Below are 15,903 nucleotides of genomic sequence, written 5' to 3'. Positions count from 1 at the left end.
GCGTCACATTCCGAGGTGTTGGTTACTGAATCGAGGAGAAGACATCAAAGTAGAGGTTCAAGTAATCATGGTACATCACATGGTAAATCACAAGGATGTTCTAATAGATTCTCTAATATTGAGTGTCATCATTGCGGAGAAAAATGACACATAAAAAGGTATTGTCGGAAGTTGAAAAGGGAAAACAAGAAGAAAAATTACGACAACGACATAAAGGAAGATAATAATAATGAAGATCTTGCTATTGTTGATGATTTCTTTGTTTTTTTTGTCATAATTGTGTAGAGAATGTCAATCTATCATATGATGTGATGGATTGGATGGTTGATAATGGTGCTTCTACTCATGCAACCTCGAGACGAAACATTTTTTCAACTTACGAGACCAATGACTTTGGGGTTGTTCGTATGTGAAATAATGGGCAAACTAATGTCACAGGAATAAGAGATATTTGTGTCAAAACTAGCAATGGGACAACTCTAGTTCTCAAAGGCGTGAAACACATTCCAGAACTTCGATTTAATCTTTTATCTGTTAGAAAGTTTGATAATGAAGGATATGATAATTTTTTTCAGCCAATGAATGAAAGTTAAAGGAGGGCTCAATGGTGGTAGGGAAGAAGGGAAAACTCACGATTTGGAAAATGGTGCTTCATTGGGATTCACCAGAGAGCTTCAAGAAACCAGGTTCAACGATCTTCATCATTCACCAGCTTCCAATTCAATACTCACCACGCATCAATAACACGAACGAATTGAGCAACAACGGCGCAACACTCGTCATCAGATTCAACAACAATCATCTTCATTCTTCGAAACAGAAATGTGAATCTGCATCATCAACGACACGCGATTCTTACACGGAGGGATTCAAGTTGCTCGCGAGGGGGATTCTAACGTCGACGATGAGAGCATTCCATTTTTTACATGAGCGTTTTTTCTCTTTCTTGTTACGAATGTGTTGTGTGTGTGTGTGTGTGTGTGTGTGTGTGTGAGAGAGAGAGAGAGAGAGAGAGAGAGAGAGAGAGAGAGAGAGAGAGAGAGAGAGAGAGAGAGAGAGAGCATCATGTTGGTGTAAGCCCTAGAGGCCAATACTTTTGGTACTTGTATCGAATTATTTATTAATAATAAAAGGCTTTTTCTTTATTATGTTTGTTTAATAAAGTCCCTAGAATAGCTAGTCCGTTTAATGTATCAAGTGTGACTTAATCATGAGATCACATTAAACATAAGGATGATATTCTTAAGGTATCCGTAGTCGAGCTTTATTGTGAAGTGGGATAACATTAAAGCATTAAGACTATTATGTATATAGACTGATGATCACATCTCATGGATCATGGATAAGGAGTTATCAAGTCTTAAACATATGTATGAATATTAAGAGTAATATTTATACTGGATTGACCCGCTATGAGAATACTATATAGAATGTTATGCAAAGTGTCATAAGTTATTCTCATGGTGATAATGATGTATACCACCCTTCGGCCTGAAACCACTATGGACCCTGGATGTAGAGTCGAGTGCCTTATTGCTGATCAAACATTATCCGTAACTTGATGACCATAAAGACAGTTAATGGGTACTCCACGAAGCATGCTAAGGGACATAAGTGACATAGATGGAATTTGCACATCTTGCGTAACAGGATAAATGTCTATGGACCCAATATTGAACTGGACAAGGATGACACAGTCTATGCCTTGTGTTCAATATAGACATAAGGGCAAAAAGGTAATTGTACACATAAGTATTATCACAAAAGAATTTGTCAGATCACATGACATTTCCGTGTCTTGGGTAGCAGTGATGTGTTGCTAGATACCGCTCACTGTTTATTATGTTAAATACGTGATTTAATATAATTGTCAATTCCGCGAAAATCTATAGGGTCACACACAAAAGGATGGATTGATGAGAGATAGAGTAATTAAGGAACACCGTAAGGTACAATGCACTTAAGTGAATTGTAGAACATCGTAAAGTACGGTATACTTAAGTAGAATACGAAATATGGTAAGGTACCACGCACTTAAGTGATTTTGGCATATTATAAGATATGGGCTACATACACTTAAGTGGGCTTTTTAGCTTGCAGCCCACACAAGTGGTTCTATAAATAGAACCCTTGTGCAGAAGCATTTGTGCCGTTGCAATTTTTCGTTTGTCTCTCTCACTCAAAGCCTTCATTCGTAGCAGTTAGCACTGAGACTGAAGGAATCCGTTCGTGTGGACTGAGTAGAGACGTTGTCATCGTTCAACGTTCGTGATCGCTCCATAGATCTGCATCAAAGGTTACAATCGCCACAAGAGGTAACGATTCTATCACTGATCATGCACATTCATAAGGATCACTAAAAAAGATTTTTTTTTTAAATTCCGCTGCGTTTTGGATCGCCATTCTCCTTCACATCCTACACACTTATATACAAGTCAGACAATGATTGAAATGTAAATTGACCAAATTCAATAGCAGAAAACACAAAAACTCGGGACTGTAACTAGTTACGCCAAAACAGGTAACTAATTACACCTGACACTGAAATTAAATCAAATTAATTCAGCTTCAGTGGTAATCGGTTACACTTTTTATGGTAACCGGTTATCCCTACGAAAACTTCACTTCTCACTTCTGGAATGCATGTTAGTTCCGGCTGTAATCGGTTACACACCCGTGGTAACCGGTTACAACACATAAAATACTTGAAACAACTTCAACATTTAGTAACTGTTTTGGTTTTAGGAGTAAGGACCAAAAGTGTAGATTGAAATTTTTAAAAGAACAATTCTTTGAAGAAATTTAAACATAAAACTAAAAGTGAAATATAAAATATTTAAGATGACTAACAACATATTTAACCCTTTTTATACATGACACTTGTATATTGCAATCAAAACACATAATTATAGCAAGATACCATGTACCTAAGCGTCAACATTAAGGGTATAAGATATGATAGGAGTAACATGGAACCTACACAACAAGGTTGGTGGAATTGGATCCTCAATTGGATCCTCTCCTGTATTATATATTTTGTCATCTCTCTTGCTCCTAATCTAATGGTTGAGAAATTATAAGGAATAACTAATTAAAAAAAAATACATTTATGAAGAGAGAATATCAATTATACTATTATTTTTGGGATTTCTAACATTTTTACATTAAATACTTAGAATTTCATCAAATTAAAATGAGATAGAATCATAATGAGATAGAATCATAATCTCATTTCTTTAAATAAGAAATACTATTAATAACAATTTAACAAATTTATCAAATCTGAATCATTTCTTCCTAAATATATACTCTCAGTAAAATACTAACAATTACTAATATCTCCAATTTAAAAAAAACATAAATCAATTTCAAAATAACTTAACCAATATATTTAATGCACAAAGTTACAAATCATAAGCCAAAATTTAAAATATGCATCATAACAAAATAATGTAAATTATTTGCATACAAGAAAAAACATGTAAAAAAAGTAGTCACTACATCCGCACAACCCTTAGATGAAAATATTAGCCGGTCACTGTTTAAAATATGTCTTCTTCACTTCTTTATGAATGGTTTAATTTTGTAATATCTTCATGAATATTTTCATATAATTAAAAGAACATAAGTTAATAATTAAAAGATAACCTGAACAAATAGTAGAATTTATATAATTTTTAAAATTTACCATCAATAATTGAGTAAAACTATTGGCACCGAATTGAGTTAAAGTGTTATTATTTTCCTGCACAAAACATAAAATCATTCAATTACTAAAATGGTACGTTCACATACTCACTCTGATATTGGTTTACAATTGATGGTATGTTGTATGAATTATTGAGCCAAATAAATGCACTTGTATTGAACACCTCATATTGAACTTGTGTTTGTGAATCACACATTTTATTGTTCTACACGACACAAAATAAAAATATGAATTTTTGTAGTTGACTAAAGACAACGATTAAATGAAATAATTCAACAATACTTGAATTTGTGAAGCTTTAGAGCCAATATTTTTCTTTCTTTTAGGAAGTTGAGACTCTACCCAACCTTTTGTGTGTTTTGAACTCTTTTTGCCTTTTCTTTTTTTGAATCCTTTTGCTTGTGCCAAATAATCATGGGTGCTTGTAGACTCCTTTGCTTAACTTTACCAATAAACTCATTCACCTGAGAAATATTAACTTGATTCTTTTGAAACTCTAGCATGTGCCTATCCAATTCATTAGTGATTTTGTAAAGGAATGTGAATGATTCTAGACTTCTACCTGCTTCAGTGGCTATCCTAATAAGGCGAGGACAAATATCCTTGTAGCGTCGAGCTTAGGATAAATCAACATCTTCTTCCATATAGTTAACATCAATATTACGTGAAGTCTCACTTCTAGCTAACTTTGTCCACCTTTTTAAGTTATAATGTTCTGGAATTGATTTGACATCCATATGAATAGAAACTCTTAAACAATGACAACAAAGTATGTCAAAACTCTCAAACTTACGACAAGAGAAACAAATTGAATTCTTATCCAAATCAAGTGACAATCGACATTCGCCCAAATTACTTTCCATGACAATAACACAATCAATTAAAGGTGGTTGCATATCAATGCTTTTCACATAGCAATTTTCAAACAACTCATACTCGTGCTGGAATTGATAAAAAATACTAGGAGCATAAAGCTCAGATACTTGTTGCAAGATTTTTGAATATGAGTTCCTTAGTCTTGAAATTTTTTGTCGCGCTTCATATTCACACTTTAATTCATTATATCGCTTTTCTTCTACAAAATGCTCAAAGCGCTTAAAAAATTTGATTATATCCAAGTTCACATTCATAAATCCTTTAATACCTGCATTCACTCTTTCACTAAGTTGAGTGCTTCTCATTCCTAATGTGAAAACTTTCTTCATGTAACATGATACCCACTTATCCTTTATAGTGTATACTTTTTGCAACCAAGTGTTTTCTTTAACATCATAGGTTGCTAAAAGATTTCTCCAACCTTCGTCAAATTGGTCTTCATTTTCATATTCATACATACACTTCTTAAAATCACTAAGAAAATGAGATTCACCTTTCGTCAAATTTCCTAAGTGTTTGATGCAATTTTGCATTAAGTTCCATGTACATAAGCCATGATAAGCTTCAAGCATAATCTCAATCAATGCTCTTGCCATTGGGTGATCTTGATCAGTAAATATTGTTTGTGATTATTTTCTGCTTATGAGCCTCTAAAAAAGTCTCAAAGAGCCACTTGTATGACTCAACTGTTTCATCATATAATAAAACAGTCCCAAAAATCACAACTTTTCGATGATGGTTAAATCCCAAGAATAGTGTCAGTGGTCTATGTGAACTATTTATGCAATATGTTGAATCAAGAGATATAACATCACCAAAATACTCATAATCAATTAGCATCAGTGCATCTGCCCAAAACACATTGATAATTTGTTCTTTGACATCCATTTGATATGCATGATAGAAAGTTGGATTTCCCATAGACTTTCTTTGGAAATATTGCAATAGATAATCGGCTTCTCCATGTACCATACTCCTTTGCCTTTTTTCCCGAAGATAATCCTTTTGATCAAGATGAATAAATCCCAAGTTAGTTCTACCTCCCACTTCTTTACTCGTCAAATCAAACGACTTCCTTTGTTGTAATCCCGCTTCATCGGCTAAATCAATTTGATGACATTGAATTTGAGAGTCTTCCCTTTGACATGACAACATGTGAGTTGTTTCTTGTAAACGTAAATTGTCATTATGTTCCTCCACAAAATAAACGACCATAAATTTACCATCCATATTCTTAATTCCTAATCTTACTTGACAATTTGTTCGAGTCTCCGGCCCTGGATTGATTGTTTTATAATCCCGTTTATCTGGTTTTCGTAAACCTTCTTTACAAACAAACTTGTAAGAAGTAATTATATCATTTTTGTTTTTGTGATAATATTGTTTCCTCAGTCCAAACTCAACTTTTTCACTATAATCAACCAAAAACTTCCAAGCATCTTCAATGCTATCAAAAATCATTTTTAACTTTGGTTTCCAATCTTCTTGCATTTTCTACACACAAAAATTATGCATTTACGGTTTATAAAAATTCTGCAATTTACACACAACAACAAATATACTAACATTTGTAAAAAAAAAAATTCAAACAAACTAATACATTTTAATAAACCATGAACATATTATTTTATTGTTAAAAATACATTATAACGATATAATATATAAACAATTGATAAATATCTTTTATTAATTCATAATTAGAAAAACAAAATGAATAGAAACTAATCTTATTCAATCAATAATAATGGTGAAGCCACTATTTTTTTATGATAAAAAATGGTGAAGTCAAGTCTCTTAAAAAATTTTCAATAAATTTTTATTTTGTTGGTGGTGATGAATGTGGAGATTTTGAAGTCCAATTCCAAGGTTGGTGGCGGGTTTGGATTAGCCATTGCATTGCATGTGCAATGAACTCTAAAGGATGGCACACGCATTAATATTTGCCAACACCTTTGAAAGTACTGCTTGAAATTATTGCAGCAAAGCCTTAATTGAACCGTGTAGGTTTAGTCTAAGAATGTTTGAAGGATGGAGAAAATGACATTAACTTATATATTATGATCTTCATATTAACTTATATATTATGATCTTCATACAAATAGCTTGTTTGAACTCAATTTTAACTATTAATCTGTTTAATATATTATACAATAGTGTGTGTATATATTTTTAATCCAGTAAAAATTGGCACCACTGAAAATATAATTATAATGTATTTAATCAGTATATTCTCTATATTTATTTTTTATTTTTTGGGTATGTTCTCTCTATCTAGTTTTATTTGTCACTTTTACAATGGTGGTTGTTTGTCTAGTATTATTTTTTTATTTAACAATAGTTGTTTTAAAAAAAATAATATAATATCAATAAATGCGTCTATAGCACAAATATTGATACCTCTACTGTCATTGTAATAGAAATATGTTTCTCTCAGATGATGCAAACATGATAGATAGCACACAACTTCCAAACAATGCATAAGGGCCAAACGATTCACGTTTAAGAAAAGATGTATACTTAGCTTACAGAACACACCTTATAAATGATCCGTATCTACCAAACAGAACAATTTGGCTTTTTGAGGTCAATAAAAATCATTTTGAGTACATTACATATGATCAAACAATTGTTGGTTCTCAGTACCAAATTGTTGCGACAACTGACAACATTAAATCACTAAATCTATGATGAATGACATAAGCCCAACTCACACACACGTTTCAACAATAAATCAGACATTTCGCTCAATGTAAAGAACACAGGTCAATTAGTTAATCTACCAAAATATCTTTTTTAAAAACATCAATTAAGATTCATGAAAGAACTACATATTACATTAAAATTATTTCATGGTGCATTATAACGCACAGAAAGCCTAAAAAAGTGTGTATATCTATACTAAAATCCTGTGTGCTTAAGTTTTTCCTGTCATGGAGAATGATCTCATATAACATAAATCGTTTTGATTGCTCTCCAGGAATACTCGGCTTGAAACTATGTTATAGAATAGACCTTTACGGTTTTAGACGTGTCGCACACAACAAGGTTGTCTGTATCAGCTGAAGTGGTACATAGCCAATTGACCTGTGAAATAAAATATATCAGTGATCACAGAACAGACAAATTTGGCAGCAGAATAATTAAATAACCGGCACCCGGAAAGTTACAATAAAATAAGCTGCAAAACTCACCTTCTGAGGTACACCAATGTTCAAATGTAGGATATCATTGTTGCTATCACTTGACCCAGCATCAATATAACTGGACCAGTTCCACACTTTCACCAACTTATCATTTCCACCAGATATTAAGAATTTCCCTCTTTCCCCAAACAACGAAAATGCCCTGTGTCACCCAGATCAGTTAGGGGAAGCGTGAAATTGGTCCAAAAGTTTATTAATTAGAGATAAGAAAGGTAACTCACAGGCTAGAAACAGCTGAAGTATGGCCACCCATACTGTAATCAAAATGCAGCCTCTTTTTTACATTACGATCCGCATTTGTATTGCTAGTCGAACTACCGTCTTTTAATCTTGATTGTGATCCTTTTCGTGTATTCGAAGAGGTTTTTGATCTTACAGCAGCGATTTCTGATTCAATGTCAATCACATTAATAACTCCACCACCTGCAACAGCACATACCCTGCCTAATTTATCTACCATGTCAATTTCTGGGACAGCTATTGCATGAATCAAGGAAGGGTTGAAACACTGCCCCGCGCCGCTATTACTTACAGTACCTGCAGTGAAGAAAGGAAGGATAACTGTTAGAAAAAGCCTTTATCCAGGATTTAAAACAGTTGTCATACTCAAACTTAAAAAATTTTCGTTTGCTTATTGCACAAACAAAATAAGTAAAGATGTGAACACTTGTGTTATTGCAAATATCAATTGGAAAAAATAAAAGGGTATGAATTAGATGATGCTAGTCGTCTCGTTCAAAACTTAAATTAATAAATACAAAGACATTTAAAGAAAAACATACCGAAATTGACTACTTTGTAGGGGCGAGCTTTGGAGAATTCCCACAGCACAAGAGTTGAATCGAGACCACCACTAATTACTGGGAGAAAACAAACATAGGAGTTAACTTCCTATAAATAATTAACTCAGGTTTCTAGAAGACTAGCATAAATACCAAAAAAACTGTAAAATTTAATTATAAATAGATACTTGTGCATGTGCAAATTCTTTTGATTAATATATCCAACTCAATAGTTAAGTCTATAAGTATTTTTTTAGACTCTATTAAGCAAGACTTTGTTTGACTACCTTCCCAAGATCGCCAAGGAAGGAATTCCACAGTGCTACATATCTACAATACAAGGTCAAGGTGAAATAAACAAAATCAATATATCAAATTACCCATTACTTAATTATATAAGAACAGAACAATAGGAGAAAATGCTGGACAAAAAGTAGAAAGATGAAATATTAACTGGTTTGAAAAACTTCTAATTTATGTAATTAGCAGCCATGTAGTGAAGAACAGCTAAAAAGCAATAAGGATACACTTGTATGACCAGTTTCGGCCCTCAATGTTTTGTAAAGGCAATGCTGCTTTATGTCAATTATCTGTCAAAAAAACTACAGTCAATAATGAAGAAAATAAAAAAGTAGAATGCAACATAAACTCGGCTTATTCTGAAATTAAAAGAAATGAGTAAATTAAGAGTGCATACAGAGCAATAAATCACAGTACAGAGAAAAAGAAACAAAAACAGTTTCTAAATAGTACATAATAGAAACACACTGTATGTTACCATGTTTGTGGCAAGTATTGAAGCTTTTAGAATACAATACAAGCTTATGGTTTCTTATCAGAAAACATGTCAACATTACTAGCAATCTCTTTGAAAGATCAATAGTTTGAAATTTTAGTAAATGTCACCATAGGAAATAACAAGATAAAAAGGGCAACCTAGTGCTACAAATTTCTAGCAATAGAGGGTCTAGGAAGAGTCGGGCCCATTGTAAGTCTACTATAGACGCTCTAATCTTGCAATTGCAAGAGACTGGGTCCACAACTTGAACCTTTGACCACCTAATCACATTGCAGTAACTCTCTGTCAATAAGAAACACAAGATGTATCCAAGAGATATATGGTGTCCAAAGGAGAGCCATAATCCGAGCAATACAGAAGTGATATAGTAAATATATTTAGAGCAAACCTGATATCAAGGAGAATGATATACCCCAAAGTTTAATAAGGCACTGGGAAAAGGTATGTTTACTTCTAATTTCTATAATTATTTTTGTTATTCTGGTCCAGTTCCTATCACCTTATATCTGACTCTAACCCACTGACCCCATGTAAGATCCCTTTGGGTTGAACCGTTGAAGGCAAATTGAAGTGTGAACAACAAACAGACTCATAAACCTTTTGCATCTTTTTAGAGTGAATTCATAGCATTGGTCACAGACTCAAGTACCAAATGAAGGACCAATTGATCATCTCAAAAGCTTATGCTATATAGCCTTAGATCAAGCTCATGAATGGCTTTTAAATCTCTAACACATTGAAAGTGAACAAAGATATATTTATATAAGACGATAAATATGGTATTACACAAGGAAAAGTTAGAACCCAGAACATGAATAAATATGAGGCATACCTTCACCTCGCCACTATCATCTGCTGCAGCAAGAAATGAGGATCTTGAGTTGCATGTAACCTGCAAAATCATACATATAATTGTAATATATAAGCATATTTTAACAAATGAAGGGAACCTCTGAACAAGGATATGATCGATTAATATGTAACAGAATAGAGTGGTATACAAGTGACTATAAGTTCAGGTATAATGAAGTAATCTAGTTTGACAATTTCAATATCCTTTACAGAACAAGAACGCACAAGACACAACCTCGCATAATAACCTCTTGATTACTAAATTGATTGGTTGTTACTGTAATCAAGCTATAGACAGGGGGATCAAGCACGCAGTCATACATAAAATTTCTCTCAGACTCTGTATCACCATAGTATCAAAGCGGTATCGATCTCAGACTCAATGATCTAAGCATGTAGTATGCACAGTCTTGCTGCTGGTTTCCATAAAAGTTGTAACCATAATTTGGTGTCTGTTTTCTCCGCGTTGTAAATTCAAATGACTGCGTTGTCTTTTCAGACAAGTTTTAGCTCTACATCGCAGCTACCAACTACCCACAGCCCAGTTCTGCCACAGCTCACTTCCAAGTGCATGAGATCTCTTGACTGCTATATAGCAAAAATCTGTGAATTGTGCTTTATCTGACTATGCTTTTTGGATTGTGTTTTAAGTCCCCTGCTTATCCTAAACAGTTGTACTGGCCACGAGTGTCTGGAACCACTTAAGCCTTTGCCTCCTTTTGCAGGCAATTGATTTTTTTCTCTCCCAGTCAGCTTTCCAAATTTAGCCGTGTTTCCTGTCTTTGAAAACTCCCATCCAATTTGAGCAAGCATATCTATTGTTGCAAACACGTCCAAAGTTCAGACACCCTACCCTCTATTTTCTCCAAACAGACCGTCCCAACCCCATCCTTCAACTCCTGCTTGAGCCCCTTTCAAACCTAAGATCCACCATGCCCATCACTTAGAGATGGATTGAGGAGGAGAGTTAAAAAGTTATCAGTATGTTACAACATTATTATTAACCCTTGGTCAACTGTAATTATGTGGATTAGCTAGTGATATTAGGCTATAAGTTAACCACTGTTAGCTGATCGGTAAGTTAGCTTCTAATTAAATCCCAGATTCAAACTCAAATTACCACATTACCCCCTCCCCGCAAGTATTTATAGGAGTAGGTGTTGCCCACTAGGTCAATAGCAACAACAAAAAAGTGACCAAGTCTCTAGCCAACACATGAAATTTCTCTCTGTTGCTTTCAACATATGCAAATGGAATTCCCAATCTAAAGTTTTACATTAAATGAAATACAAGTTACTAATGGAAAAATTATGCAGAGTAGAGAGAAGAAATATGAAAGATTAAGCCGCTGAAAAAGAAAAATTCCTTATTCCGGACATTGTCCATTAACTTGAGTCATGCTTACATATATTAAGAGGGACTAAAAAGTGAAATAAAAAAATAAACTAAAAACTACTTCAGAGTTCAGATACACACAAAACACATGATAGAACCACTTTCCATTTTTGTACACCCAAGAACAGTAGGAACATTCAACAAGATCAAGTAAATGCATAACATTGTATTTGAATACAAGTCTTACTAACTAGTCTCTACCTTGTTTATCTCCTCTTTGTTATAATTGTAATTCTCCAGTGGCTCCCATTTGGCGGCGGCCTTCAGAACAGAACATAGTATACAGAGGATCAGTATAATAATTAATGATCTTTCTAAACAATGTAGGCGTCCTTGATAGGAAAATGAATAATGCAATAAATGTGATTCCAGGTGTCTGCTAGTCATATAAGGAGAGAAGGGTTTCCTGTAAGAGGAAATAAAATGTACTGAATTCAAACATCTTTGCCGCCCATAAAATGCTTACCAGGCGCACATCAAAACACTTGATTTCCTTTCCTGATGAGACATAGATATTATCTTCATTCCCTGATTCAAGGGACATGTATTTGCAAAAGATATAAGTAAACTTGTCCAGCGAACACGAAATGGATGGCTCCAATTTGAATACAAATTTCTTTGTTACATATAGAAAATATGAAATTTATTATGAAGAGAAAAAATCTAAGAGAAAAAGGAAGAAGGAACTGTCCTTAACACAGAGAGAGAATGGGTGGAGCAAAACATTCAATCCCCCAACATACCCGTTTGGAAAACCCCACGCAAAACAGTCATGTGCTTTTCATGAATAATTATTGAATCACACATGTCAAAATAAGGAGCTTTCTATGTAACTTATGTTACGGTACCCCTTGCACTACTGATAGTGGATTCTGTAAATAGATTTATTTGACAATCATCACAAACGATCGATCATACCGCAAACGAAGCAGAGATATCGCATTGAAGAGTTAATGTAGAAATGACCAAATGGGAATAATATAAAAATAAAAAATTTATATTGTTAGTGGTACTCACTCTTCCAGCATACCAAGTCATTAATATGACACAGTTATGGACAAAAAACAGAGTATTGGTGGAAATTTTATTGCATATAGACATGAGTCAATTTGTTAAGACTCAACACATTAAACTGCCCAATAACTTTATATAAATATCTATCAATATAGTTGTCGTATTATAACTATCCATCACATTGATCATGTGTCAATTAAAAAATGTTAATCTTCATATATATGTAGATAACAATGAAGTACAAATCACTTATGGATTCATGTGGAATTTTATTCGTATGATTGCATGATAGGGAGTTTCAACCAAGTGTGCGCTTTGGTAAGAATATTATCACCCAACAGATGTAAATTGCTGCCTCCGAATGTAGGACATAAGGCGCATCCACAAGATGAACATGATAGATAACACACCACTTAACCGAAACCGAAAGAGACAAAAATACTATATTTCTAGAATTCCAAAATTCTCGTGAAAGCACTCAAATAAAGCTTCTAATAATTACTAATAACTGGGCGTCCTCAAGCTAAAGAAAGTGCCCTCGCCGGTTCACAAGCCTTAGCTCGAGTGGCACTAAGTCACTTTGAGGATTATTTGACCCCTCCAAGGCTGTGTCCCCCCCCCCCCCCCATACTAGTCCCTAAACCTCCTTCATATCATCATAAACAAGTAGTAAAAATTGAAGTAAACAAAACCATAGTCCTTCTGTATTTACAACACAGCAACAAGCTTAAAGCAAAGATTAAGCAGTTTTCAATGAAATCAAACCTGACTTGAAACACAAGGAAAGAATTGACTCGTCACTAACATCCATAGTGAGCCGCGGTTCATCATTGCATCGTAAATCAAACCAGCAAACACGACCATCCTATTTTACACAAATAAAATTTACATGGAGTAGAATTTACGAAACAACGCCAATAATAATATAAGAGATTAATTGAAACGAAACAGTGTTGAAGGAAGAACCCTAATGAGTGTTAAAGTTAATACAGAGAGATGAGAAATTGAAAATGGAGAAAGGGAGTGACCTCGCCGGAAGTGACAATAAGACGAGGGTTTTGAGAAGAGGCAATGCAGCAGTTAGTGCTGTCTTTGTGACCTTTCAATCGTCGAGCCTTCAGTTTAATCTTTGGAGGCTGGATATTAAGCGCACGCTGAGCTTCCTGCGCCACCGAAACCATTTCCGCTTCTCTGAAACCTAAATTCGCTGTATCTATAGGTAATTTTTTAAGGAAAAGGAAAGAACGAATGTGGTGGTGGTGGTGTTGAGTTTGGAATTTGGATGGAATCAGGCGCTATCGAAGTTGCTGCAATGAAACCGCGCAACGCCGCAATGACACCGGGCACTGCCAAACACGACTGGTCCATTCTTTTCTAGTTTTGTTTTTTACTTGTTTCTAGCGACAACCAACGGAAATTTTTTAAAAAAATAAAAAATCCTGGTCTCTCTTTTTCTTAACGAACCAAAGCATCAACAATAATAAAAAATGGATTTATTGTTTTGTACTACTATTTCATCATAATTATATATTTTTTAAAATTACACAAAAAAAAAATATTTAAATAACTCATTTTTTTCAAATAAATATCCAAAACAATCCACTTTTTCACCAATTTCTTAAACTAACCAACTTTCAAACAAAATAAATCTCAAAACAAAAGAAACGTCAATCTAATTGACGCATGTGTCCAACACATAAAAGGAAACGTCAATTCAATTGATGACAGTGCCTAATCCAATTGACGCTTGTGTACAACACATAAGAGGAGGTGCCTAATCCAATTGACGATAGTGTATAAACACGTAGGAGAGAGAATGTACTCTCTTTCCCATATATTTGTAATACATAATAAAGTCAATAAAATACAATTGATCATAGTGCTTCTAATACGAATATTATATACCACTGTGTATGCCGGACTCGGGCCCCCTATTCCTATGTTACCTACTGTAATGTAGTGTTTGTCGTGCCTCCTTTATGATGCCATCTAGAATGTCCCTCAGAGCCTTCCCAAAAGACTTTTTTGTCTATAGTGGCATGTGACATATCCACGATACGCTGATATTTAGGCAACATATCAACAATATGATTTTCTCTAGCCTATTCCTCCTATAGTATCTCCTGGTAAGCTAACCTAGGTGGATCTCCCAGAGTATCTAGTGTTATATAAGAATGTGACATCCTGAAATACAACTGGATGTAGTCGTGTGCATCACTCTAGTCATTAGGAACTATAGTACTTCGTACCTCATCTGATAATAGATGATTAAGGTAATCATCAAACATGGCATTTACATCTCTTCATGTCATAGCTCGAGAAGCAGAAGTAGAGGGGTCTTTTAGGAACAAAGTACATGTAGCTGAATTGTCGCATGACATGCTCATTGAGGTGTGAAATCATCATATGTGACCTGTAAGTCAGTCATCTATAGTATAAGTATATGTTGTCCAAGGGACGCATATGACGATGATCTGTGTATGCTTGGAAGTTAATATATTATGCTACCAAGCAGTCAAGATACACTTGGAAAGTCTATGTCGCCTGATTCTCTCTAAACGAGATGAATGCAGAAGCGTGTGGCATATCCTTAGTGTAGGTTGAAGGACATGACCAGCAGGATATGAATGGGAAGTGTTGGAGGATCCAAGCCACAAATGGTACATATGAATAATTAGTAATGGTGTAGCAAAGGTGTTATAAAAACTACACACAAACACTAAAAGATGCAAATATATTATCGTCAACAGTGTGCAGTTGCCTGTCATTTGTTTTGTCATCCACATACAACCTTTAGCTAAATCGAAGTACATGTAGACCAACACAAATGGTTCTTTAGTTGTACTCATGGATGTACTCTAAGTCATCGAATTATCTCAAGTAAACAACATCCATATAAGTGAAACTCTTCTCCATAAAAATGGGTGTGCCAATCAAATACAATAGGTATGCTCTCAGACAAATGCTTTATGTTGCATAACCTGCTCATCATCACCAACAACCTGCTCTACTGCATGCAACTATTGTGTATAGAGCCTCTCCAAGAATTGAAACCTTGCATGCACCCTTAGGTGGCTTCTATCTCTAGAATGGCATCCCTTGGGTCAAATCCTAAATAGGTCACCATCATCTCCACTACCTCATCTCAGTTAATCTTGGCGTTGTTTAACAGTATTCCTCTGATCAGAAGATGCAGCAAACATGACACATTGTCTAATATGATGGACATTTCACCATGTGGAAGATGAAAGGATGATGTTTTCGAGTGTCATC

At 34.4% G+C, this 15,903-nt stretch overlaps 3 protein-coding genes across 3 annotated transcripts; all 3 read right to left on the bottom strand.

Moving 5' to 3' along the window:
- Positions 1-4,326: 4,326 nt before the first annotated feature.
- LOC127102352 (protein FAR1-RELATED SEQUENCE 5-like) lies at positions 4,327-5,181 on the bottom strand. The gene has a single exon (XM_051039730.1). It carries the CDS (start codon positions 5,179-5,181, stop codon positions 4,327-4,329), a length of 855 nt encoding a protein of 284 aa, XP_050895687.1.
- A 13-nt stretch (positions 5,182-5,194) lies between these two features.
- On the bottom strand, positions 5,195-6,076 carry LOC127102351 (protein FAR1-RELATED SEQUENCE 5-like). Its single transcript, XM_051039729.1, has 2 exons — positions 5,529-6,076; positions 5,195-5,408 (listed from the first exon to the last, which is right to left on the bottom strand). Exons 1-2 carry the CDS (start codon positions 6,074-6,076, stop codon positions 5,195-5,197), a joined length of 762 nt encoding a protein of 253 aa, XP_050895686.1.
- A 1,259-nt stretch (positions 6,077-7,335) lies between these two features.
- Positions 7,336-14,033, bottom strand: LOC127107107 (uncharacterized). Its single transcript, XM_051044382.1, has 11 exons — positions 13,659-14,033; positions 13,396-13,495; positions 12,083-12,144; positions 11,818-11,877; positions 10,202-10,261; positions 9,098-9,160; positions 8,858-8,900; positions 8,571-8,648; positions 8,010-8,325; positions 7,777-7,930; positions 7,336-7,669 (listed from the first exon to the last, which is right to left on the bottom strand). The coding sequence occupies exons 1-11, from the start codon at positions 13,809-13,811 to the stop codon at positions 7,580-7,582; spliced, it is 1,179 nt and encodes a 392-aa protein (XP_050900339.1). The 5' UTR covers positions 13,812-14,033; the 3' UTR covers positions 7,336-7,579.
- Positions 14,034-15,903: the final 1,870 nt, after the last annotated feature.

This window comes from Lathyrus oleraceus, chromosome 7 (assembly GCF_024323335.1).
Source record: "Lathyrus oleraceus cultivar Zhongwan6 chromosome 7, CAAS_Psat_ZW6_1.0, whole genome shotgun sequence".
NCBI classification, from domain to species: Eukaryota; Viridiplantae; Streptophyta; class Magnoliopsida; order Fabales; family Fabaceae; genus Lathyrus; species Lathyrus oleraceus.
The sequence above is the reverse complement of the archived record's forward strand: the minus strand, read 5'-3'. Positions and strand labels throughout refer to the sequence as shown.

Excerpts from the sequence above, each read along its gene's own strand:
- LOC127102352 (XM_051039730.1), bottom strand. The coding sequence starts at position 5,181 with ATGGCAAGAGCATTGATTGAGATTATGCTTGAAGCTTATCATGGCTTA.
- LOC127102351 (XM_051039729.1), bottom strand. The coding sequence starts at position 6,076 with ATGCAAGAAGATTGGAAACCAAAGTTAAAAATGATTTTTGATAGCATT. Across the intron at positions 5,409-5,528 it reads GGAGAAGCCGATTATCTATT|GTATTTTGGTGATGTTATAT; the intron begins GCAATATTTCCA and ends AATTGATTATGA.
- LOC127107107 (XM_051044382.1), bottom strand. The coding sequence starts at position 13,811 with ATGGTTTCGGTGGCGCAGGAAGCTCAGCGTGCGCTTAATATCCAGCCT. Across the intron at positions 9,161-10,201 it reads ATGATAGTGGCGAGGTGAAG|ATAATTGACATAAAGCAGCA; the intron begins GTATGCCTCATA and ends TTTTTTTGACAG. Across the intron at positions 8,326-8,570 it reads CTACAAAGTAGTCAATTTCG|GTACTGTAAGTAATAGCGGC; the intron begins GTATGTTTTTCT and ends TCTTCACTGCAG.